This window comes from Lontra canadensis, unplaced genomic scaffold (assembly GCF_010015895.1).
Source record: "Lontra canadensis isolate GAN:19392208 unplaced genomic scaffold, GSC_riverotter_1.0 scaffold33, whole genome shotgun sequence".
In the NCBI taxonomy this organism is placed as follows: domain Eukaryota; kingdom Metazoa; phylum Chordata; class Mammalia; order Carnivora; family Mustelidae; genus Lontra; species Lontra canadensis.
In genome coordinates this window covers 13,236,691-13,262,525 of record NW_022631027.1, presented here as the reverse complement: position 1 = coordinate 13,262,525, position 25,835 = coordinate 13,236,691, and the positions used below count along the sequence as shown (strand labels likewise).

General features: G+C 36.9%; 1 protein-coding gene across 1 annotated transcript in view; it reads left to right on the top strand.

The window, feature by feature from the left end:
- Nucleotides 1–25,835, top strand: part of DBT (dihydrolipoamide branched chain transacylase E2) — a 54,454-nt gene that overhangs the window by 7,430 nt on the left and 21,189 nt on the right. The window contains exons 3-5 of the mRNA XM_032867218.1: nt 2,338–2,413; nt 14,056–14,237; nt 23,463–23,584. Of these exons, the coding sequence (XP_032723109.1) occupies nt 2,338–2,413; nt 14,056–14,237; nt 23,463–23,584 (380 nt within the window). The remainder of the gene's footprint in view (nt 1–2,337; nt 2,414–14,055; nt 14,238–23,462; nt 23,585–25,835) is intronic.

Sequence of the window (25,835 nt, the reverse complement as noted above, 5' to 3'; positions counted from 1 at the left end):
GCCTCCTAACTGCTTTCTCTGTCATCCCTTCCCCAACCCCATCCACCACATTCCTGCCAAGGAGATTTCTTTCTAAAATTTATAGATTTAAAGTTACAAATCTGAAATTGCAGATGGTATTCCCTATTGGTTAATTATACTGAATAACAACCCTGCCCATGACTTTAGGCTAAAAGCAACAATGATTTATTATTTCTCAGGATTCTGGGAGTTACCCAGATGGTTCCTCTGCTGGTTTCACCTGAGCACGCTAATATGAGGATCCTCAGCTAGAGGATTATCTGGGCTGGAAGGTCCAAGATGGTCCCGCATACGTGTCTGACAGTTGGTCCTGGTTTTTGGGTGGGGTGTCTCATTTCTCCTCTACATGGCCTTTCATCCTCCAGTAGACTAGATCAGTTTCCTTACTCCAGAATCTCAAGGCAGTATTCCAAGAGGGAGATGGTAGAAGAAGCTGCGAGGTCCTGGCTCCAGAATTTGTACAGCTTCACTTCTGCTGTATTCTATTGTCCAAGCAAGTGATAAGCCAGCGTAGATTTAAGTAGTGGTAAATTAGACTCTACATCTTATGGGAGCAACTGCAAAAAAGGTGTGACCATATTTACTTACCACCGGCTCATGATCACCTTCAGGGCAAATTTTCCAACAGCTCACCATGGCACAGCAAAGAAAGCCTTTTTCAATCTTGACTGATTTTTTTTTTTTTTTTCCACATGTACTATCTTCAGCCACAGAATTGTGTGTTATTCCCTAACTATGCTCTGTGCTATATTTCTATATTCTTCTTGCACATGCTGTCCCTTGAATAATACTGTTTTGTATAGAGGTTCCAAATATATTTGTGATTTTTCAGTTACTTTGATTGGAATTATAGATCTTCATTTTAACTCTATGATAACTATTCTTTTTTTTTTTTAAGATTTTATTTATTTATTTGACAGACAGATCACAAGTAGGCAGAGAGGCAAGCAGAGAGAGAGGGAGAAGCAGGCTCCCTGCCGAGCAGAGAGCCCAACGTGGGGCTCGATCCCAGGACCCTGGGATCATGACCTGAGCCAAAGGCAGAGGCTTTAACCCACTGAGCCACCCCAGGTGCCCCTATGATAACTAGTCTTGAGTACAAATCTTTGTGTACCTCTCTTAATTATTTCCTCAGGGGGAAAAAGTCTTAAAAGCAGAATTGCTTATTGAGTCAAAGATGTAGACTTTTTTTTTTTTTACAGCTTTTGATATTTAACACCAAACTACTTTTTCAGAAAGGTTCCAGTTTGTACTTTGAGCAGCAGGCCATAAGAGGACCGAACTTACCAGAGAGGAAATAAGAGGTGCCTAATACCTCCATATCAAAAATGCACTTGTATTTCTTTTTTTTTTTTTTTTAAAGATTTTATTTATTTATTTGACAGATGGAGATTACAAGTAGGCAGAGAGGCAGTCAGAGAGACGGTGGGGGGAGCAGACTCCCCGCCGAGCAGAGAGCCCCATGCGGGGCTCGATCCCAGGACCCTGAGATCATGACCCGAGCCAAAGGCAGAGGCTTAACCTACTGAGCCACCCAGGCACCCCTGCACTTGTATTTCTTAACCATAACCTTATCTCCTCATATTTATTAAAGAAAATCTTAGGACTTGAATCAGCTTGTTGTGTATTTTGTAAGTAATTTTGATGAATTTTGATGAAGATAGAGGAGAACTCTTGAATCATTTCAGAGCCACTTGTTATCCTGCAAAAGTGAGAGAATCCATACCTACTTCCTGTTGACCAGAAATACTTTCTCTGGGGAATAATTGCCATAAAGTATCACTTGGCATCTAGTTGTTATAAGAGTGGAGTAGAAATTCAAAAAGGGATAAACAATGGAAAGGAAGGAGAGAGACTAAGATTTTATAATAAGTTGGCAGAACATGGTTTGGACAGATGAAAATTTTCCAAGTTTTCTATATATAGACCCATCTGATTGTTAACCACTAAGAATGAGTGAAGTCATGAAGACAGGAAGTCAAAAGAGATCTAAGAGCAGGACAGTAAGGTTATTATAGTTTAATAGCAGAAAACAAGAAGATCCAGCTAGCTGGGCCTTCTATACCTTTGTAAGAGCGCATTCTTTTTCTTGAAAGTTAGAAAATGGAAGTGCTATGGCCATTATCCATAGGTCTGTGATGATGAGTAATTTATTTAAATCTTTGATGGTTATGAATGATGTTTATGCTTTCAAAAATTATTAAGTACTTTTTTATCTGTAAAATGCAATAGGTTCTGCCTCTCATTTAGTTGTGAAAGCATCTATTAGGAATATATTATGTATTTAATGAGACCATTTCTCATTTGTCTTTGAAGCTCTGCAGGGGCAGATTGTTCAGTTCAAACTCTCAGACATCGGAGAAGGTATTACAGAAGTAACTATTAAAGAATGGTAAGTTGGGGCATCTCACTGGCTCGGTCAGTAGAGTATGTGATCTTGATCTCAGGTTTGGAAGTTCCAGCCCCATGCTGGGTGCAGAGATTACCTAAAACTAAAATCTTAAAAAAAAAAAAAAAAAAGGTAAGTTATTCTGAAAAAGATTGTAAGTCAATGTAAAAATAAGTTGTTTAAAAATAAATATGAATTCTTTAAGTTGAGAAATTTCTTTCTGTAACAATGCTTTGTTTTAAAAGCATTAAGGTAGTTTATGTTGCTAATAGGTTGTTAACACAATTCATCATACATCATGACATTTTATTTGATGTAATTTCTTAAGGATTATTTTTTATTCTTTTAAAAAAATTATTTCACTGCTCACCCCTCTATGAAGAAGGGAAATTAGCCTGTAAAAAATGTTAACTTGATATGACCATGTGTTTGAATGACATTTGTATATGAACTATTTATTTCCAGACTATTTTAAAATCATGATATAGTCTAAGCTCTCTTTACTGAAAATGACCTCAGTAAGAATGCCTGTACATTTTACTCACTGTTCTCTGACAGTTGGCCTGTATTTTTAGGATAGGTTAAAATATAATACCGAAAGACATTAATAAAAAAGTAATTTTGCAAAGGTTCAGAGTTTTTCAAAAAAAGCCTTGGCTCCTACTGCTTTAATCATCCTTCTACCTCTTTTCCATTTCCTTTTTGGAAATAAAAAAGAAACACTTCTTGGTAGTGAACTAATTTTTTAAAAGTGTCTAGGAGTAGCAGTGAAGATGAATAAATGGGTGCTCTCTCACCATAGTTTTATACCATTGAAGATCCCTATAAGAATCTGATTCAGCCACCTATATATTCTTTCTCTGTAGTTCTCACTATTATTACTTCGTAAGTTAGAAAACAGTAAGAATGTAATTGTGCCTTACCGTTATATCTCTGGTGGCATTGTGGGATTAAGGAAAGAGCAAGAGCAAATCAGAAGAGCCTGACTCTGAAACTTATAAACCATCTTGCCTGGGATTCACTTGGTCTCTACTGAGCATTGATTCTTAATGTGTAAATTGGGGGAAACAGCACTTACGCTGCCATCTCACAAAGGTTTTTTTGTTGTTGTTTTTGTTTTTGTTTTTGTTTTTGTTTTTTTAGCAGGCTCCCCATGAGCAGGGGAAGCTAGATATCGGATCCCGGGACCCTGGGATCATGACCTGAGCCGAAGGCAGTGGCTTAACCAACTGAGCCACCGAGGTGCCCTCACAAAGGTTTTGAAAGGATCAAATAATCTAATATATAGAGAATGCCTTTTAAATCTGCCAAGTATTATGTACATTTTTGCTTCTTTCTATCTTTTAGAAAAATAACTTCTTTCTAAGACAAACACTAGTCTTTGTAGATTCTAGAATTTTTTTTAAACATTTCTTAATTTCTACCTCTTATTAATTCTCTGGACACATATGTTTTGATATAGGGTTTTAAGGTTCTTGGAAAAGGAGATTATGTCATTCCTAACGAAAATCAATAGCTCATTAGATGAGAAACACATGTTTGATTAAGGTTTTACAGAAGTTCTTTAAGAAATATTAAGAGCTTTCTTGGGATGCCTGGGTGGCTCAGTGGGTTAAGCTGCTGCCTTCGGCTCGGGTCATGATCTCAGGGTCCTGGGATCGAGTCCCACATCGGGCTCTCTGCTCAGCGGGGAGCCTGCTTCCCTCTCTCTCTCTCTCTCTGCCTGCCTCTCCGTCTACTTGTGATCTCTCTCTGTCAAATAAATAAATAAAATCTTAAAAAAAAAAAAAGGAAATATTAAGAGCTTTCTTAATTTCTGTGTGCTTTTTCTCTAACTTAATATCTATAAATCTCAACTCAAGGGGAAATATATATATTGTAATGCAATTGGGGGCGCCTGGGTGGCTCAGTAAGTTGTGTCTGGCTCTTGATCTTGGCTCAGGCCTTGATCTCATGGTTGTGAGTTTGAGCGCCACATTGGGCTTTCTTTTTTAAAGTCTACTTAAAAAAAGTATATGTATATATAATTACATATATACACACACACTATATATATACAACATCATGTATTTATGCATACACTATATAATATTATGTGATATATGTAATATGTATACTATATGGTATATATATAGATACACATACTATATATATATACACACATACGTACACTGTGTATGTGTGTGTATATATATACACACGTACACATTATACGTATATATAATGTAGATTGGTAAAATGTTCAAAAGTAGAATAGTGTGCTATACAGCAAGAATAGAAATTTGAATGTGTAAGGAAGCATGATTTATCAGAAGGTGATGTTTTCATTTAAGTGGCAGTTAAACCTTATTCATTCTTAGAATTTGTAGCAGCAAATAAATGGGTAAAGAAGAAAAATACTTCAATTTCAAAAAGGCTTTGACAGATTTCCAAAACAAAAGTTTGGATTATATATTTGCTTTTGCATTAAAGTCAGTTTTGTCTGATAGTAATACAGCTACTCCAGCTTTCTTTTGGTTACTGTTTGCATGATTGTGTGTGTGTGTGTGTGTGTGTGTGTGTGTGTGTTGTATGTATTTTGCATGTGTTGTGACCATATAATTGTGAGTTTATCTCTGGATTTTCTGTTTTGTTCTATTGATCAACATGTCTATTTTTGTGCCAGTACCATACTGTTTTGATTGTTATGGCTTTGTAATATAACTTGAAGTCTGGAATTTTGATCCCTCCAGCTTTGCTTTTTTTCTCAAGATTGCTTTGGCTATTTGAGGTCTTTTGTGATCCCATACAAATTTTAGGATTGTTTGTTCTACCTCTCTGAAAAATGCTGTTGGTATTTTGATAGGGATTGCATTAAATGTGTAGATTTCTTTGAGTAAAAAAAAGTAGACTTTTTTTTTTTAAGATTTTTTATTTATTTATTTGACAGAGAGAGATCATAAGTGGACAGAGGTAGGCAGAGAGTGGGGGAAGAGAGCCCGATGCAGGGCTTGATCTCAAGACCCTGAGATCATGACCTGAGCCGAAGGCAGAGGCTCTACCCACTGAGCGACCCAGGTGCTCAGTAGTATAGACATTTTTAATCATATTTGTTTTTCCAATCCATGAGCTGGAATATCTTTGAATTTCTTTGTATCATCTTCAGTTTCTTTCATCAATGTTTTATTTTTTTCAGAGTACAGGTCTTTCTCTCCTCTTTGGCTAGGTTTATTCCTAGATGTCTTCTTATTTTTGGTGCAATTGTAAATGGGATTGTTTTCTTAATTTCTCTTTGTGCTGCTTCTGAAGTGATGTTTCAAAATGAAACAGATTTCTGTACATTGATTTTGTATCCTGCAACTTTACTTAATTCATTTATCAGTTTTAGTAGTTTTTTGGTGGACTCTTTTGGGTTTTCTATATAATATGTCACCTGCAAAAAGTGGAAGTTTTGCTTCTTCTTTACCAGTTTGGATGCCTTTTATTTTTGTTGTTGTCTGATTGCTGAGGTGAGTAGTTCTAGTACGATGTTGAATAAAAGTGAAGAAAGTGGACATCATGTCTTATTCCCGACCTTAGGGAAAGTCTCAGTTTTTCCTCATTCAGGATGATGTTAGCTGTGGGTTTTTCATATATGGCCTTTGTTATGTTGAGTTATGTTCCCTCTAAACCTACTTTGTTGAGGGTTTTAATCATGAATAGATACTGTACGTTGTAAGATGCTTTTTGTATGTCTATTGAAATGATCATATGACTCTTATCCTCTTACTGATGTGATGTATCGATAAGACTTTTGTTTGTTGGGAGTTTTTTCACTACTGATTCGATTTCTTTGCTGGTTCTCTGTCTACTCAAAATTTCAATTTCTTCTGATTCAGTTTTGGTAGTTTATACATTTCTAGTAATATATCCATTACTTCCAGTTGTCCAATTTGTTGGCAGATAGTTTTTATAATCTCTTACAATTGTTTGTGTTTTTGTTGTGGTGGTGGTTGATTCTCCTCTTTCATTTGTGATTTTATCTATTTGAGTCCTTTTTCTTTTTTCCTTGATAAGTCTGGCTAGAGGTTTATCAATTTTATTGATTTTTCCAAAGAACCGGGTCCTGGTTTCATTGATCTGTTCTATTGTTTTTAAAATTTCTTTATCATTTATTTCTGCCCTAATCTTGTTTATTTCCTTCCTGCTGCTTTTAGGTTTTGTTTTTTGTTCTTTTTTCTAGCTCTTTTGAGTGTAAGAGTAGATTGTTTACTTGAGATTTTTCTTTCTTCTTGAGGTAGGCCAAATTGATGTAAACTTCCCTTTTAGAGCTTCTTTTGCTGCCTCCCAAACGTTTTGGACCTTATGTTTTCATTTTCACTTGTTTCTATGTACTTTTTAAATTTCCTCTTTTTATTTCCTGTTTGACCCATTCTTGCTTATTAGCATGTTATTTAACCTCACTGTATTTGTGAGCTTTCCAAATTTTTTCTTGTGATTGATTTCAAGTTTAATAGCGTTGTGATAGGAAAAGATGCATCGTATGACTTTAGTCTTCCTGAATTTGTCAAGGATTGTTTTGAAAACAATGCCTGAAAAGAGTGCATGTTCTCCTGTTTTACACTGGAATGTTCTGAATATATCTATTAAATCCATCTGGTCCAGAGTGTCTTTCAAAGTCATTGTTTCCTTGTTGATTTTCTGTTTAAATGATCTGTTCATTGATGTAAGTGGGGTATTAAAGTGCTCTTTTATTATTGTATTATATATTGGGTCCTTTATTTTTGTTATTAGCTATTTTATGTATTTGGGTCCCCCCATGCATAAATATTTACAATTATATCTTCTTGTTGGATTGTCCCCTTTCTCATTATATAATGTCCTTATTTATCTCTTTCTTTTCTTTTCTTTCTTTTTTTTTTTTAAGATTTTATTTATTTATTTGACAGAGATCACAAGCAGGCAGAGAGGCAGGTGGGGGGGGGTGGTGGGGGAAGCAGGCTCCCCGCTGAGCAGAGAGCCTGATGCGGGGCTCGATCCCAGGACCTGAGATCATGACCTGAGCTGAAGGCAGAGGCTTTAACCCACTGAGCCACCCAGGTGCCCCTCTATTTTTTTTTTTTTTTAGGATTCTATTTATTTGTTTATTTTAGGGAAAGAGAACATGAGCTGAGGGAGGAACAGAGGAAGTGGGAGAAAAAAATCTAAAGCAGATTCCATGCTGAGCATGGAGCCTGATATAGGGCTAGATTTCATGACCCTGAGATCATGACCCAAGCCAAAATCAAGAGTCAGGAGCTCAACTGACTGAGAGACCCAGGCGCCCCAGACTCGGCTTTCTTTTGACATCCATTTGTATGATAGATGTTTCTCCATCCCCACTTTCAATCTGCAGGTGTCTAAAATGAGTCTCTTGTAAACAGCATATAGATGGGTCTTGTTTTTTGTTTTTTTATTTTTATCCATTCTGTCACCCTGTGTCTTTTGATTGGGATATTTAATCCATTTACATTCCAAGTAATTATTGATATGTATTTTTTACTATTTTATTACCTGTTTTGTGGTTGTTTCTGAAGAATTTTTCTGTCTTTCTTTCATGGTTTTCTGGTTTTCTTGAGTGATATATTTAGATTTCTTTCTCTTTATTCTTTGCATATTTATTAGTGGGATTTGGTTTTGTTCTTACCATTAGGTTTATATATAACATTTTCTGCATATAGCAGTGTAAATTAAGTTGATGGCCATGTAAGTTTGAACACATTCTTCTCTCCTCCTCATGTTTTAGGTATATATTGTCATATTTTACATCCTTCTATTTGTGAATTCCTTGACTTATTTTTTACAGGAATAGTCATTTTTACTGCTCTTGTGTTTCCTACCATCATACTGTCACTCTCAGTCTCTCCTTTCCACTCAGAGTCTCTTTTAATGTTTCTTGCAAGGCTGGTTTAGTGTCCATGAACTCCTTTAGTACTTGTTTGAGAAATTCCTTTTCTTTCCTTCTATTCTGAATGATAGACTTGATCACTAGAGCATTGGTGGCTGCATTTTTTTTTTTCCATTTAGCACTTCAAATATATCATGTTAATCTCTTCTGGCTTAGAAAGTTTCTGCTGAAAAATCTCTTGATAGCCTTATGTGGTTTCCTTTGTATGTTACTGTTTTCTTTTGTCTTTCTGCTTTTAAATTTTCTTTAACACCATATTTTGCCAATGTGATTACAATAGGTCTTGGTGTAGATCTGCTTTTGTCAGTTTTGATGGGGGCTCTCTGTGTCTACTAGATCTGGATATCTGTTTCCTTCCCCCAGATTAGAGACGTTTTCAGCTTATTTCTTCAAATAAAGTTTTTAATCCCCCTTTTCTCTCTCTTTTGGGACTCCTATAATATAAATGTTACTACATTTGGTGGAGTCACTGAGTTCCTTAAGTCTATTCTCATTTTGCATAATTCTTTTTTCTCTCTTTTGTTCAACTTGATTACTTTCCATTACTTTGTTTTCTAGATCATTAATTTGCATAAAGTGTGTTTCTTTTTTTTTTTTTTAAGATTTTATTTATTTTATTTGACAGGCAGCGATCACAAGTAGGCAGAGAGGCAGGCAGAGAGAGAGAGGCGGGGAAGCAGGCTCCCTGTTGAGCAGAGAGCCCGATGCTGGGCTCAATCCCAGGACTCTGACCTGAGCCGAAGGCAGAGGCTTTAACCCACTGAGCCACCCAGGCGCCCCATAAAGTGTGTTTCTAATCTTGTTTATTTTACTCTTCATCTCTGATTTGATCTTTTTTATCTCCATTAAGGGTCTTACTGATGTCTTCTACTCTCTTCTCAAGTTTAAGGAGTATTTTATGATTATTACTTGAAATACTCCATCAGGAATATTACTTATATCTCTTCCACTTAGATCTCCAGCCATGGCCTGTTCTTTCATTTGGATCAAATTTCGCTGTCTTCTCATTTTGTTTAAGTCTCTGTGCCTGTTTCTTTGTGTTTAGAAACATGTTCTTAAAGGTAATAGTCTTATAAAGAAGAGGTCCTCTAGTGTCCTAGTGCCCTGCCATGTAGTGTCCCCTGTTCCCCAGAGCCTGGCACTTATGTGAGTGTCTCCAGTGTGTGTTGCATGTACTCTGCTGTTTTATCCTGGCCACTTTATCCTTTAGGCCTGTTGTCTGCAGAGGATGCCTTGGCCTGTTGTGGGCAGTATTTGGTCCCTGGCCTGACTGTGGTGTGTTTTAACTAGGTGTGCTCTGGTCTGCTTGTCAAATGAGACCTGTTGCCACCGCTGTCAGAACCAAGGCTCCACAAAACTCCCAGATTGGGAGATACAGCATTGGCAGGATTTTGGACCAGTCTTTTGGGGGAGGGGGCCCACCATGCTGGGACTGAGGCAGTTGTGGCCAGGAAGTGTGCTTCCACTGGAGCATGGGGTGCCGGGGGTGGTGGGACTTGGTGTAAACATGCTAAGTAGTATGTGTCAGCACCACACAGCTTCCTGTAGGTAGACCTGTGCTTTTGCTGAGGGGTAGGGGAGGGAAATCGTGCCTCCCAGTTCTTTTGTTCCTGAAGGGTTCTCTCTGTGAATGCTGCCTCTCTGGGATGTCCTCTGAGATAAACAAATAACCTTCCCACCTTGTGATCCAGGATGTTTTTGAGGTCACTGTTTCCATGCTGTATGTCTGCAGGCTATTTGCCTAGTCTTCTTTCCAAGAGCACCCTCAATGCCTTCAGGCTCTATCTGAGCCAAGTCCACTGACCTTTACAGCTCTAGGCTTTAAGCCCTGCTGTTTGCAAGAACTCCTGAAATTCAGCCCCTCTCACATTCCAAGCCAATTACTATTGCAATTAGTTTTCCCCGTGCACTCCCCTGTGTGTTAGTTTGTCTCTCACCCTTCTCTGCCACCAGTTACCCACCTCCCAACTGCAGCTGCCAGTCTGTTTCTCTCCTAAACCATGTCTCTGCACATCCTACATTCATTGATGTGACCTCTTCTCTACCTTTAGTTGTGGAGTTTGTTCTGCCAGCCTTAAGACTGATTTCTTAAGGTATGATTTCTTAAGGGTATGTAGGATGATATGGGAGTTGTCTAGTTGTATTTGTGGGATGAGGTGAGCCTTGGGTCCTCCTGCTCTGCCACCATCTTTCCCTCCTGCATGATATTTTTTTTTGCATACTTTTACTTTTAACTTATTTGTGTCTCATAGATAGTATATAGTGGAATCATTTTTTGAAATCCATTTTTCCAACTATGCCTTTTATTGGCATGTTTAAGCCATTTATATTAATAGATAAAGTAAGAGTCATATCTGCCATTTTGCTGTTTGTTTTCTATATGTTTTTGTGGGTTTTTTTTTTCATATATTTCTCCCATTAGTGCCTCTTGTTGTGATAAATAGCTATTTCTACCATACCATTTTAATTTCCTTGTTTCCATATATATATATATATATATATATATATATATATATATATATTTTTTTTTTTTTTTTAGTTACTTTCTTAGTGGCCGTCATGTGGTTTAATAAAAAACAATGTAGTTTGGATTAATATCAACTTAGTTTCAATAGTACATTAAAAACGTTGCTCCAATATAGCTTCTTCCCTTCTCCCCTCCTTTTTTGCTATTATCATCATATGTATTACCTGTTTAAAATTATAAGCCCATCAACAGTTTTTAAAGTATTGCTTTATGCACTTGTTTTGTAAATCAGGTAGAATTAAAAAGCAGTACAAAGAAAATATAGTGTCTTGGGGCACCTGGGTGGCTCAATGGGTTAAAGCCTCTGCCTTCAGCTCCGGTCGTGATCCCAGGGTTCTGGGATCGAGCCCCACATCGGGCTCTCTGCTCAGCAGGGAGCCTGTTTCCCTTCCTCTCTGCCTACTTGTGATCTCTGTCTGTCAAATAAATAAATAAAATCTTTAAAATTATATATATATAACATTAAAATATACTATTATATATATTACACATATATATATAGTGTCTTGTATATTTACCTATGTAGTTAATCTTTTTTAGTATTTTTTATTTCTTCATGTGGATTTGAGTTGCTGTCTATTGCCCTTTTATTTCAGCTTGAAGGACTCCTCTTAGCATTTCTTGTAAGGCAGGTTGCTAGCAAAAATTCTGTTTCAAGTTATTTGAGAATGTATTTATTTCTTCTTCATTTTTTTTGAAGCACAGTTTTATTAGATATAAGATCCTTGACTGACAATCTTTCTTCTTCTTTTTTTTTAAGATTTTATTTATTTGTCAGAGAGAGAGAATACACAAGCAGGGGGAACAGCAGGCAGAGAGAGAAGCAGGCTCCCGGCTGAGCAAGGAGCCCAATGTGGGTCTTGATCCCAGGACCCTAAGATCATGACCTGAGCTAAAGGCAGATGTAACCATTTGAGCCACTCAGACATCCCCAGTCTTTCTTTTCTTTCAGCACATTGAATGTGTCATTCAGTGCCTTTTGGCCTCCATGGTTTCTGACTAGAAACCATCTGTTAGTCTTGAAAGGGTTCCTATAGTTGATGAGTGGTTTTTCTTTTGCTGATTTTAAGATTTTCTCATTGTCTTTCAGCAGTTCGGTTATTATGTGTCTAGGTGTGGCTCTTTTGAATTTATCCTATTTGGAACTTTGTTGAGTTTCTCACATAGGTACATTAATGTTTTCATCAAGTTTAGGAAGTTTTTAGCCATTATTTCTTCAAAGATTTTATCTCTTTATTGATATTCTTTATTTAGTGAGGCATCATTTTCTCCTATGTCCCTTTAATTGTTTAGATATGGTTTCTTTTAGCACTTTGAATATTTAATTGCTGATTTAACTTTTATTAAAGTTAATTAATAACATTAATTATTATTAATTAATATCTGGACATCCTCAGGGATGGTTTCCATTGACTGCTTTTTTTCTCTACACAGGCCATACTTTGTGTTTCTTTACATGTCTTGTAATTTTTTATTGAAAACTGGATATTTTACATAAAATAATGTGGCAGATATGTGGTAGGATGTATGGACATCTTATTACCCAGGTCTTCCTTTTAAGAACCTCTTGTTTGCCCTTTTATCATTGCCTCAGCTAGCCATAATTTTCAGTTGCTGTGGACTGTTTTCAGCAAACACCCTGAGGAAACTGAGTCATGTCAAACAAGAATGAACTCTGTGTATAGATTTTTCCCAGAGAGCTGTCCAACATGTCAAATAGGGACAGTTCTCTGGGAGTATAGCTTTTTGTGAAACTCCAAACATGGGTCTGCCCTTGCTATAACATAAGGCTGCTGATTTTCAAGACTAATGCTGAGCTGGAAAGGAAAAGGAGAATAGGAGTTAAAATAATAAAACTAGGGTGTGCCTGGGTGGCTCAGTCACATCTGCCTTAAGCTCAGGTCAGGGTCCTGGGATCGAGACCCATGTTGGACTTCCTGTTCACTGGGGAGTTTGCTTCTCTCTTTCCCTCTCCCTCTGCCTTTCCCCTTGCTTGTGCTTGCTCTCTCATGCTATCTCTCAAATAATAAATAAAATCTTTTTTTAAAAAAGATGAAGCCAGATGTTTTTAATGAGATTCAGCCACTTTTCCTGAATAGGTCTTTCTTGATTATTGTCCTATTGCAATTTCTAGAATTCTGAAAAAGTCCATTTTTAATAACTTTTGCCGGTATACTTGTATTTATAGAGGTGCAGAGTTCCAGAGGGACTTAGTCCACCATTCTAGAAGTTTTAAGTCCTCTATATGTGCTTTTAAACCTAGTTTCTATGTCATGGATGATGTTTTATTATGGACTGAGAACTGGCTAAGATAGGAAGACAAGGAATAAGAAGGACTGAACAATTATCTTAATGAAGAATTGGTGATAGTAAGTCAGAAATGTGCCAGATACATGAAGAAATATGGTATAAGAATCAAAATCATATGTTGCATTTCAGATTTGGTTCCATTCATCCTATTCTGTTTGTTAAGAGTATCTAGAAGACTCTGGGGCACTGGGATGGCTCAGTCAGTTAAGTGTGTGTCTTCAGTTCAGGTCATGGTCCTGGTGGGACTGAGCCCCACATCAGGCTCCCTGCTCACTGGGGAGCCTGCTTCTCCCTCTCCTTCTGCCTGCCACTCCCCGTGCTTGTGCTCTCTCTCTGTCAAATGAATAAATAAAATCTTTGGGAAAAAAAATAATATCTAGAAGAGCCTTACAAAGCATACCTAAGATGATTAAGGAGAAAAAGAGACTCATATAAAAGAACAGATTTAAAAATTCTAGAAGGAAAGACTGAGAGAACTCAATCCAAAATTCATGAAATTACAAAGAATATGCATTAGGGATATCTATTTTTGGACTTAATTATAGAATAATAGACAAACCTTAAAGTTTGATGAAGGCTAATATAATAAAAGGAAATAACATCTTAAAAACACATTTTTAGAATTTCTTCCAAGAAATGGGTGAGGCATCACACCTGAAAGTGTAATTAAATTTTTGGATTATATATCTATCAATGGCTTTTAAATTTTTAGTATTTCTTGAGGATACATCAAAGAGACCCCTTACAGTCTTTTTCTGACATTTTTTGGTGCACTATCTGGGACTAAATGACGTAGTGGATGGATACTGACCTAATTCAGTGTAACATTTACATTGTTAGAATGATTAGTATTATATACTTATAATTATTGATGTAAAAGTATTTTGTGTCTTTTTCTTTTAGGTATGTAAAAGAAGGAGATACAGTGTCTCAATTTGATAGCATCTGTGAAGTTCAAAGCGATAAGGCTTCTGTTACTATCACTAGTCGTTATGATGGAGTCATTAAAAAACTGTATTATAATCTAGACGATATTGCCTATGTGGGAAAGCCATTAGTAGACATAGAAACGGAAGCTTTAAAAGGTATTGTAAACATGTTCAACTATTTTGCCAAATTGATTACTGCTGTCCTTTTGTTATGGGTACTAATTAAAAGAGATGTTTACTTTTAATAACTTACAGAATTTAATTTGGTGGTTTAAAAGCTGAAATTAGGAAAACAGAAAAGGTCCTCTGTGATGAATGATTATCTTCTGACCAGTTACCATGTTAGAAACATACACATTAACACTTAATTTATCTGGAGGCCTGCCTTCTGTAATCCTTAGTGTTCAAAAGAATCAGCAGTCTTTCTTAGGAATTAAAGATTCAGGCCTTTAATCCTAGTCACTAATGACAAAAACTGGAATATGTGAAAGATTAAATGTAACAGTGAGATCATTTAGTTTGCCACTGATTCAAAAACAAAAGCACTTATTTGGGTTGCCTGACTAAGCCAATCAGTGGAGCATGCAACTCTTGATCTTGATCTTGGGATTGTGAGTTTAACCCCATGTTGGGGGTAGAAATTACTTAAAAAATTTTTTAAATTAAATATTAAAAAAAAAACCCATACTCTCATTGGCAATTATGGTTGTGAAAGCCAAACTTCTTGAAGAGAACTGGAAGAGAAAAGAAGGAAAATCGTAACAAAAAGTGAAGAGACTAGCATTCAGAAGAAGCAGTGACCATGGGACTTAGAAGCAGTAGATGTCCTGACAAAAGTGAATCTGTTGTGACAGTGTTACAGAGGAAAACTCAAACAGTGGGCTCTCCCAGTGGTGGGAGACAGCTGTCTACCTCAGAAATTCCTTATGCCATTGTTGTGATACAGTAAAGTTATGTCACCTAGAAAACAGATTGGCCATCAGAGATTGGCCCGGGGTGGGGGGCAGGAGGAGGCGTGTGTGTGGCGTTAAGTTTTGTGATGCAACCCTAAGCCAGCAATCTATATGGGAAGGGCTAAAATAGACATCCAGAAGAAGTCTGAATTACGGTGGCTGCTTGACTCATAGACTGTATCATTAATAACAACAACAACTAATATCACAGTCATACTTCACAGTTTATAAAAAGTTTCACTATTTACTTTATCCTTACTTGTGAAGTATTTCGGTTCAACAGATGAAGAAACGAAATGCAACCTATAAAGGTTGAGCGATTTGCCCATTGGTCAGTGACAGAGCCAGATTTAGAACTTGATGGCCTGTCTTTGTCCAGAATATTTTACACTATGACATGCTGCCTCCAAAAGTTGGAAGATGGCCCATTAAAGCCTTCTTGTATATAAAATGCAGAAAACCAAAAATAAAATGAAAACCTTCCTGCTACTCAGAAATCACCACTCTTAACACAGTAGTGTATATCATTCCAGATGTTTTTCTAAGCACACACACATGCTTTGAAGTAGTTTTTTACCAAAGTAATGTATTATGCTTACTGTATTCTAATCTGTTTGCTTAACTAGGTCTGTGTTTTCATGACAATACATTTTCATTTCATCTGATAATCAGACTATTTAAATTTCCCCAGTTGCCCCCAAAATGTCCTTGAAATTTCAACTGGTTTGTTCAAACTGAGGTCCAATAGGGGACTAGACATGGCCCATGGTCTCTTTTCATGTGACATACTCTTTCCCATTTTGTTTCGTGACACTGACTTGTGGACAGGACTATGCCATTTGTTTTGCAAAATGTCACGTCTTTGGGATTTGTCTTTTTTCCCTTACTACATATGGCACTATATATGGCACTATATAGATACTTCATAATCATTTGAGTGTCCTTGCCTAAATCAACAATTGCTTTAGGGGTTGTGGAATGATGATTTTTTGATTCTGTCATTCTTTTTACATTATTAGCTGGCATTATTCTGTGAAGTGGAGCTTCACCCTCAATCATTTGGGTCTGTTAGTTACTCTGAAATATAGTTTCTATGGGAAAGACAGAATAAATGCTTAATTCTTTTCCCTTACCAAGGGGTTGCTTCTAATAGTGATTCAATTTCTATTTTTCTCTTCGTGTGTATTCAGTTGATTTGCTGTGTTTAATCTATTACAATCGTCTTTTTCATGCTGAAATTGTAATAGAAGAGACTCTTTCAGGGTGGCTCCTGTGTGTTCTCTCTCTTTTTTTTTTAAGATTTTATTTATTTGACAGACGGAGACACAATAAGAGAGGGAACACAAGCAGGGGGAGTGGGAGAGGGAGAAGCAGGCTTCCTGCCAAGCAGGGAGCCTGATGCGGGGCTCAATCCCAGGATCCTGGGTTCATGACCTGAGCTGAAGGCAGCTGCTCAACCGACTGAGCCACCCAGGTGCCCCTCCTGTGTGTTCTTTTAACATGACCTCGTTAATTTTCAAAAGCTTTCTTGCCTTTGGCACAAGAAGATGATTGGGGTTCACTGTGTACATTTCCTACCTGAGATCTGGAATTATCCATTTCTTCGGGGCTCTTGTTCCTTTTAATGTGAAGTGGACCGGAGATCATAATCTATGTAGTAGAGGTGATTCCTACATTGAAAGGCACGATTTAGGAGTATTAAAAACAAAGAAGAATTTACCTTTTAAAATTACCTGAAACACAAAATTATTTTGATGGATCAGTGACTTTTTTTTTATTGTTATTATTCGGTTAGGACGTAAAAAGGCAGGAGGGTTATACTCTTCGCACAAACTGAGAGTCCTGAATCCCAACCACTAGACCACCAGGGAGCATCAGTTTGGGCACAAACTGAACAAGCAAAGATGCTGAACACTATTGCGGATGTCATTAAATTAGAACACCCAGTCTATATCTGGTCTATAGCAGACTGGTGCTATAGACCAGATTAGATACTAATCTAGGCCATCCAAAAAAATGAAGTATTTATATGAACATGTAAACAGTTGAGATTTATGGGTTTTTTATTATTTGGCTTCAGAGTTTGTTTTGACATTTCTGATGGGATTCAACTTTATAAGTCTTGTTATATCGCAAAATACAAAGTCATAGAACTGTTTCAGAGTAGGGGTGTTTTTTCTAGAGAATTGTTTCATAAAAATTCATCTCCTGTATAGCATGAATGAATCTCAAAAAATTATGCTGAGTGAAAGAAACCAGACAAAAAAGAGAACATGCTGTATGATCTATGTACATAAAATTTTAGAAAATGAAAACTAATCTATAAAGACCGAAAACTGATTAGTGGTTGCCTGGATAAGGAATCTCTTGGGAGTGGGGCGGGTGTGTTCCTTCTCTTGATTGTGGTAATGGAGTATGGGTATATATATATTTCAGGTTTATCAAGTTTTATGTATGTGCAGTTTATTTTATATCTGTAAAAAATGAGATTGTGTAGGTTATGTTCAGAATAAAAATTATCCATTCACTCTCCTCAGAGAGAACTGATCATTTGCTCACTGTTCTGTTTTGTTTGCTAGTAGAGTATAATCTAAACAATTATCTTGCATTGTGGCTTTATTTTGCATATGTGCCTTTTTGCTCTTATATTTATGTTGTGTTTTTTTACTGTAGGAATAAACTACAAATCATAACCTATATATAAGCAAACCTATAGAACAGAAGATTCAATTTAATGAGATTTATATATGCTTCTCTTTAATTTTGGAAATGGGAAAGATTTCTAAATATTTTATGTACCTTTTCTCAAGCAAGAATTTGTAGTAATATTCAACTTGTTTATATCGTTTTTGCTTTAGTGCTAGTAAAACCAATTATACTATAAATAGAAAATGACCAAACAAAAAGTCTTTTATAAGTATAAGATACATTATTTCCATTTTACAGGTGGAAAATAATTATAGCATAGAACTACCAAAGGTATAAGAGATCAAAATTAGACATCTTAATAGTAGTATTGGAAATTAATCCTCTCTTCCAATGCTTGTTTAAATGATACTTTGTGGTACTGTCTTTTGGAACATGGTGGTGGTGTCTACTTTTCAAGGCTGGAGTATCAGGATAATTCTGAGTATTTGTGATGTCCAGGTCTTGTCTATGAGTGCTTTGACTGTAGACAGACCTTTGCTTGAAAAGAGCTTACTGGACTGACTTATGCCTCTTTGTATGTGTGACATTTAGAAGGCATATACTGTTGTACTTGCTTCAGCAGCACATATACTACAAGGCATATACTATTAAAAAATATATATTACAAGTTGAAATCCAATTATTTAATTTTATCAAGATTATATCAAAGCTATTCCATGTCTCAGTGTGTTGTCTGTTATAAACTCGGTTTTAAGTATAATGCCATGAATTCTTGTGACAGCTGATCTGGCTTTCTCTAGTCTCTATTTAACAAAGTAAGATGGCTTCTCACATTTCTAAATAGCTGAAGTTTTTTATAACAACTTATCAAAATATTTTTTAGGGGAATCATTAATTTTCTTTTTTTTAAATTTTACATATTTTACTCCTTATAGGGAGGGTATTGAGTATAGCCTAGAATCTTTAGGATTATGTAAAAGCACACTAATGAACATTTATTATTCTGGAAACAGCACAATTTTGCATCTGGCTTTTGGTTTTTCAGCTTACTTCTTAGCATTATTACCATGCCCACCCATGATTCTCCTTCCTAAATTTCTGGGAACACCAGTAACTAAGTTTGTTAAGAAGTAGGTACAAAGAGGGGCGCCTGGGTGGCTCGGTGGGTTAAAGCCTCTGCCTTCAGCTCCGGTCATGATCCCAGAGTCCTGGGATCGAGCCCCGCATTGGGCTCTCTGCTCAGCAGGGAGCCTGCTTCCCCCTCTCTCTCTGCCTGCCTCTCTGCCTACTTGTGATCTCTGTCAAATAAATAAATAAAATCTTTAAAAAAAAAAAAAGTAGGTACAAAGAAGAGCAAGTGTGATCAGTTAAGAGTCTAAATTCCTCTTTTCTGGAGCGAGGGCATGGTTTTAATGCTGAGGCTGTGTGGCAGCTGTTCTAGGTATTCTGATCCTAAAGCTCTGTGGAATTAAGTTGCCAGAACGTCTGGCCACCACCACTACACCTAATTAATCCTAATAGAGGAGTCTTGCCATCATGGGAAAGTATTAAGGAAAGAGAAGGAGGAACATAAGCTGTAGCAGAATTCTGTCCTTTAACATCACTGCCTCTCATTGACTGAATACTTTCTCTGTTCTAATGCTGTATATAAATTATTTCATATAATCATGTAGATTGAGTTATCTAGATTATTACTTGCATTTGACATGTGCATCATTGAGACCCCCAGAAGTTTAATATCTTGCCGACGGTCACATGGTTAGTAACTGGGGGAACTACAGTTTGACCCCAGCTCTGTTTAATTCTAAAGCCCGTAATCCTAGCCACTTTGTTACACTGAAAATTCTATCCAGAGACTATGAGTATCAGCTCCATTCTGCAGCTAGAACACTGGGACTGAACTTCTAGCACTGTTTGTATGCATACTTATGAAAATCTGCTGTAACAACATAAATTAGGTGTCCCACAGAGTTTATAATCTATTTTTTTAAGATTTATTTAGATAGATAAACAGAGCACGAGTGGGAAGGGCAGAGGGAGAGGGAGAGAATCTGAAGCAGACTCTGTGCTGCGCCTGACATAGGGCTCGATCTCAGAATCCTGAGATCATGACCTGAGCCAAAATCAAGAGGCAGATGTCTAACCAACTGCACCACTCAGGCACCACCCTACAAAGAGTTTATAATATTAAAATGTTTATCAGGATTAATAAAGTATTCTGAATTGAAGTTCTTTGAGGGGTGCCTGGGTGGCTTGGTTGGTTAGTGTCTGACTCTTGATTTTGACCACATAGGGCTCTGTGCTCAGCTCGGAGTCTGCTTGTCCCTCTCCTTCTGCTCCCCTCCTCCCGCCACCTCCCCACGCCTCTCACACTCTCTCTGTCCCTCTCTCTCAAATAAATAAATAAATAAAATCTTTTTAAAAAAACCTCTTTAACATAAAACCATTTTAAGAACATAACATGTAATTTAATGAAATTATACTCAATGACATAAATTACAGAGTGTAATCCCTGGGCATCGTAAGTGAGCAGTGAATGATAGCTGTAACTTAGTTTTGTTCAGCCAGTTGTAGATTAAACTGATTGAATTAGCTGTTTCAATTATTTGATGTGAAAGAGAAAATACAGTGGGACCTCATTGGTTTGGGTATCATCATTCTCAATTTATGATCATTTATATAGGAACTAAAGTTTACATTTGTTCTACAAGGAAAAGTCGTCCTAAGAAGTTTTGCAGAGAGAAAACTTTTTGTGAAAGCAAATTGTTTCAAACACCCTTGAATGCTCTAGTATTTAAACATTTTCTCTACAAGAATTTCCCCAATTAAGTGAATTAATTGACTACTTAATGTCATTTTTAGAAATAGCTCTTAAAATACCTAAGAATATTGTAATTTCAGTTTTCATGTTTTTACCAATTCAAATTACTTTTTTATTTAGTTAATCTGAAATAATAGTTCTGTTATAAATTTGCATCACTTGAGGAATTCTGGCAACATTAAATTGGCAGTTTTCATGATTTATTAAAATAAATGACATATTTATAAAATAAAATATAAAATTTATATAATAAATGACATAAAATAAATGACTTAATAAAAATGCTTATTTACCAGAGTTCTTTTGTTCTTTTTAAAAATTTAAGGCTTTTAAAACTATGTGTTCTAAATCCACTACTGAAAGAATAAAATCCCACATATTACAGTGCTAGAACCATGAAAATCATGTCACTTGGGGGAGTGTTATGAAATTTTTGTTTAGCCTTAACTCCATCGCCCTTAGAATCTGTTTCTATATTGGTAAAATTGAGAACTCTGCCCTTCATTTCTGTAACAGTGTTGTGATCATAAAAGGAAAAAATATGTATAAAAACACTTAGAAAATGGTTTAAGGTACTGTGTAGTAAGGTGGCATTTTAGTGCTGAAGAGAGCTTTCTTCTAACAACTACCTGACTACTACAAATAATATATAATATGAATGACTTCTCACCAATGAACTTGTCTCATATTTATACCCAAATTTTCTGAAAGGCAGTACTACTTGGTCATATATCAGAATGTTTTCCAGAAAAGCTGAGTAGCAATACTTTCAGTGATCTTTTGGAAATATATAACTTTTGTATCTGAGCATTATTACATTTCTCATATTACTGCAAATACACATTAATTCAGGTTATATTTAGAATTCCTACAATGGGATCACCTTGGTTTCCCTTTGAATCCTAGTTCCCAATGCTCATCTTTCTTACTAATTTCTCCAATAACTTCAACAGATGATACTACAGGGTTTCTCAAATTGCAGCAAAACTATACCTTGAACCATAGGAGCTGTATTCTAGCTTCTGTGAGAAAATTTACCAGGATCGTGAACTAATGGAAACAACACAGGGTGAAGCAGCCTTGGAATGATTTCCAGTTCTTAATAGTGTCTCAGCTGTGTGAACTTAAGCCAATCCTTTCATCTTTCAAGTGTCAGATTTTTTAATTCCACAGGGTGGGATAATAACACCTATCTTAACACAGTTGGAGTGAAGATTAAAATATGATACTGCATATGTAGTGTAGTATTTGACATATAATAGGTAATTGTGGGGGAGGAAAAATAATTCTCCCACTAACCTTCTGAGTTCTTAGCTGAGCTTCCTGTAATAAAAGACAGATTCGGGGCGCCTGGGTGGCTCAGTGGGTTAAGCCTCTGCCTTCGGCTCAGGTCATGATCCCAGGGTCCTGGGATCAAGCCCCACATCGGGCTCTCTGCTCGGCAGGGTGCCTGCTTCCCTTCCTCTCTCTCTCTGCCTGCCTCTCTGCCTACTTGTGATCTCTGTCTGTCAAATAAATAAATAAAATCTTTAAAAAGATAAAATAAAGCTAAATCTACACCTATCACATGATGATTTATTAAAAAAAAGATTCACTAGAGAAAAACAGACGTTTATTAACATGTATACCTCATCTATACACGTAGACACCCAGGGAAAGATGAGTAACCCAAAGAAGTGGCTTTAGAGTTCAGGCTTAAATAGCGTTTTGATAGGGAAAGAGGAAGTGGGATGTTGGCTTCTGAGGGGAGAGTAAATAGTTTTTCAGGAAGATGAATGGGCCCTTAGAGAACAGATGGGAGGTATGACAGTTTGGGCCAAAGTTTGAGTGTAGTGCTGACTTCTAGTCTCTCCTGTGATGGGAATCAATATTCCCTGGTGGATGAAACTCCTGGGGAAGGGGCTTATGACTATTGAGTTCCTTCTGGAAGATCTGTCTTTAGGCACACGAGAGTGTAGGGAATGCCTTTCCCTGCATTTGCTGTTCTTCAAATGCCTAAAGCTCAAAATAATCAGTACATGAAAGTGGTATGCTCGGGATGGCATATTCTGTGAACCTACATGCTCGGTACAAGTTTTGTTTTGTTTTCCCTTCTGCGCCATTAGGGGAACTTTGAGAGTCCACTGGGGCCGTTCATAGACCAGTGAGGAGAAATGAAGAGATTGTCTTTCCGTGGGTAGAGCAGTGGAGAATCGTTCCTTGCTTTGAATGGAATGTCAGAGCAAATTCACTTGCCTGCTTTCAGAGACTTAGTGTCTACTTCTCTCATTCCCACAGAGAATTCTGCTGTACAGCCTGGATTTCCAAGCATCAGACTTTGACAGTTCAGTGCTCTCTGAGACTTTTTAATTTTTCATTGCAAAAATACATGCTAAGAGCCTGAGGTGGTTTTTCATCCATCGGCACTCTCGATTTAGAGACTAGACCAGCCGCATTAGCATTAGCCATGAAAATAAAATCTTCCTCAGCATTCCTTAAGCCATATTCAAAGCAGAGAAAAATGTTACACGCTTTATTATTTTAGGAAGGCGTTTTAAAATTGTCACAGATTTTATGGATTCTTTCACGTCATTTGCCTCACATTTGATTCTTACTGTATACTATTTAAATATAAATGAGAACTTTATCAGGGAAGTGTTTAAAATACAAAACATTTAAACATTTATTGAAGAAGCTTTCACTTTTTAACTTGTAGCTGCTGCATGATTCTAAGAGAAATGAAGTAAACACCAGGTAATAATAAACATTCCGCAGCTCTAGGTACCAGTACCCCCCTCCCCTCAACCCCTTTTGTTTCCCTCTGTAAAGTTGTGTCTTCCCACTGTGAAGTAGCCTGACTAGTATGCTTGTGATTAGATGTATTAAGTTAAATCTATTTGTGTATTATAAGCCAAGAAGCTCGTTTTTATTTTTTTTGTATTTTTCAACCGAAGAGTAAAATTTTACCTTGTTGACCAGATTCAGAAGAAGATGTGGTTGAAACTCCTGCTGTGTCCCATGATGAACACACGCACCAAGAGATAAAGGGCCAGAAAACACTGGCAACTCCTGCAGTTCGCCGCCTCGCAATGGAAAACAATGTAAGTTGTCTTAATATTTAAGTGTGAGGTTGCATAGGAAATATACATTTGTCTTGGTGTAAAGTTGGCCAACTATTCTGTGAAGAGATGGCTCAAGTTGAGATTCAAGGAAAATGATAGTGTGTGTTACTGAAAAGAGAAATGAGAAACCACAAACTTGTTTCTTGTATTAGCTGAGTAGTGTGGTTTTATTATTTTTCCTTAGAGCCTAATAAACATCAGGGCTACCATCTATGGAACACTTGTAGATACTAGTGTTTGGACCAGGTCCCCTGGATGCCAGCTTGAGACGGGGATTTGGATGCATGTGAAGGATCAATTGAGGGAGGGAACAACTTTTCTAGGAATAAGGGAAGCAGATAGAGGAGGGAAGAGAAGGAAAATGGGCCAGGCAAGGAAGTGGTCTCAAGGATCTCATCCAGTACAATTTCAGTGGCTTCATCAAAACCATTGAAATTGTACTGACTTGAGACAAGGAGACCAGCCTTTTGAATTTCCTCCTGTCCATCATTTGTGCTTATCCAGAGCTTGGTGGCTCCCAGGTCCTGGAATCAGTATGTATACGTTATCACATTTAATTTTTACAGTAATGCTGTAAGTTATGGGGGCTGTTTGAAGACGTGGAGAGGTGAAGTAACAGGTCCAGGGTCACACAGCTGACACAGTGGTGGAGCCAGGATTCTGAAGTGAGTCTCTGTGACTCCAAAACCTGTGCCCTTAATCCTGATAGAGTGCCTCAGTGGTTACTACGTCCATTTTTTGAGTCAGACACTGTTACACACACAGTCTTTCTAATCCTCACGGCCATCCTGCAGGGTAGTTTGGATTATCCCCATTTTGCAGATGAGAAAGGGCAGAGAAGTTGATTAATTGCCTCAAACCGAGTTAAGTAGCTGAACTGGGGGTTTGAACACATCTGTTCTTTTCCATACTTGGGTTCTTTGCACTATGCAGGGTTTTTGTCTGTTTTTGAGAGAAGTAGTTAAGTTACAGTGGGAAAAAACAAAAGCTTACATTTTAGAAATAAGGTAATGAGTCATTAAAATGTTCATATCCCTTCAGACCCTTATCCTATCATTGGGAGACTATCCCAAGGAAATAATCTAGGATATATTCTTTTAAGTCTTTTATATAGCCAAAAGGGAGACGGCACATACGGGTTCAGAATGAGGGATATGCTTGGGTAAATTATGTTAAAGATTTATTTATTTATTCGAGAGAGAGAGAGAGAGAGAACAGGGGAGGAGCAAAGGGAAAGGGATAAGCAGACTGCCCTGAGCACAGAGCTCAAAGTGGGGCTTGATCCCAGGACTCTGAGATCATGACCCAAGCTGAAGGCAAGAGTCAGGGCACTCAACCAGCTGAGCCACCCAGGCGTCCCTGGGTTAATTATGTTTTAAACCCTTGATGAAAATTTATGTAGCAGTTAAATGTGTTCAGATATGAAGACTATTTGGCATAATAGAAAACAGAAATAATATGGAACACTACATTGTGAAGGGCATCAGATGAAAGATTCATGTTATGTATTACTTTGAAAGTTATAAGTATTTTACTAATGTTGTTCTTAATTATATAGAAAAACTATTAGGGTACCTGAATGGCTCAGTCAGTTAAGCTTCTGCCTTTGGCTCAGGTCATGATCCCAGGGTCCTGGAATTAAGCCCCACATTGGGCTCCCTGCTCTGTGGGGAGGCTGCTTCTCCCTCTGCTCAGCCCCCTTTATGTCCTGTCTCACTCTCTCACTCTCTCTATCTCAAATAAATAAAATCCTAAAAAAAAAAAAAAAAAAGGCAAAACTATGTGTAGCAGTGCCTGATTTTGCTTTCCTCTACCATTTCTTAAAGATGTATATAATAAATGGAATATTTGTATAATTACCAGAAATTACTAGATTACTTATTGTAAATCACCTTTTCTTTTTTTTTGCAGTTTACATATTTACGAATTGGGTTTGTTTTAAAATTAAAAGCCAGTGGCATTTACAGTTACTTGAAATTACCTAAAAATTATTTGAATCCTCAGAATTTTTTTTATAAACTAAATGTTTGACATGATAATATCCTTTATTCTTCTGAAGTCACCCTTAGAGAAGCACTAATACAAATGATGCAGGACTTAGCCCTGAGAAATTAATAAATACACAATAAGTATGAGGCTATCATCTAAGCTTATGTGTCTTTTTATTTAAACAGAATGAAATTTAAAAAGAATATTTTATTTCTGTACCAAACATAGAAGGGATTAAATA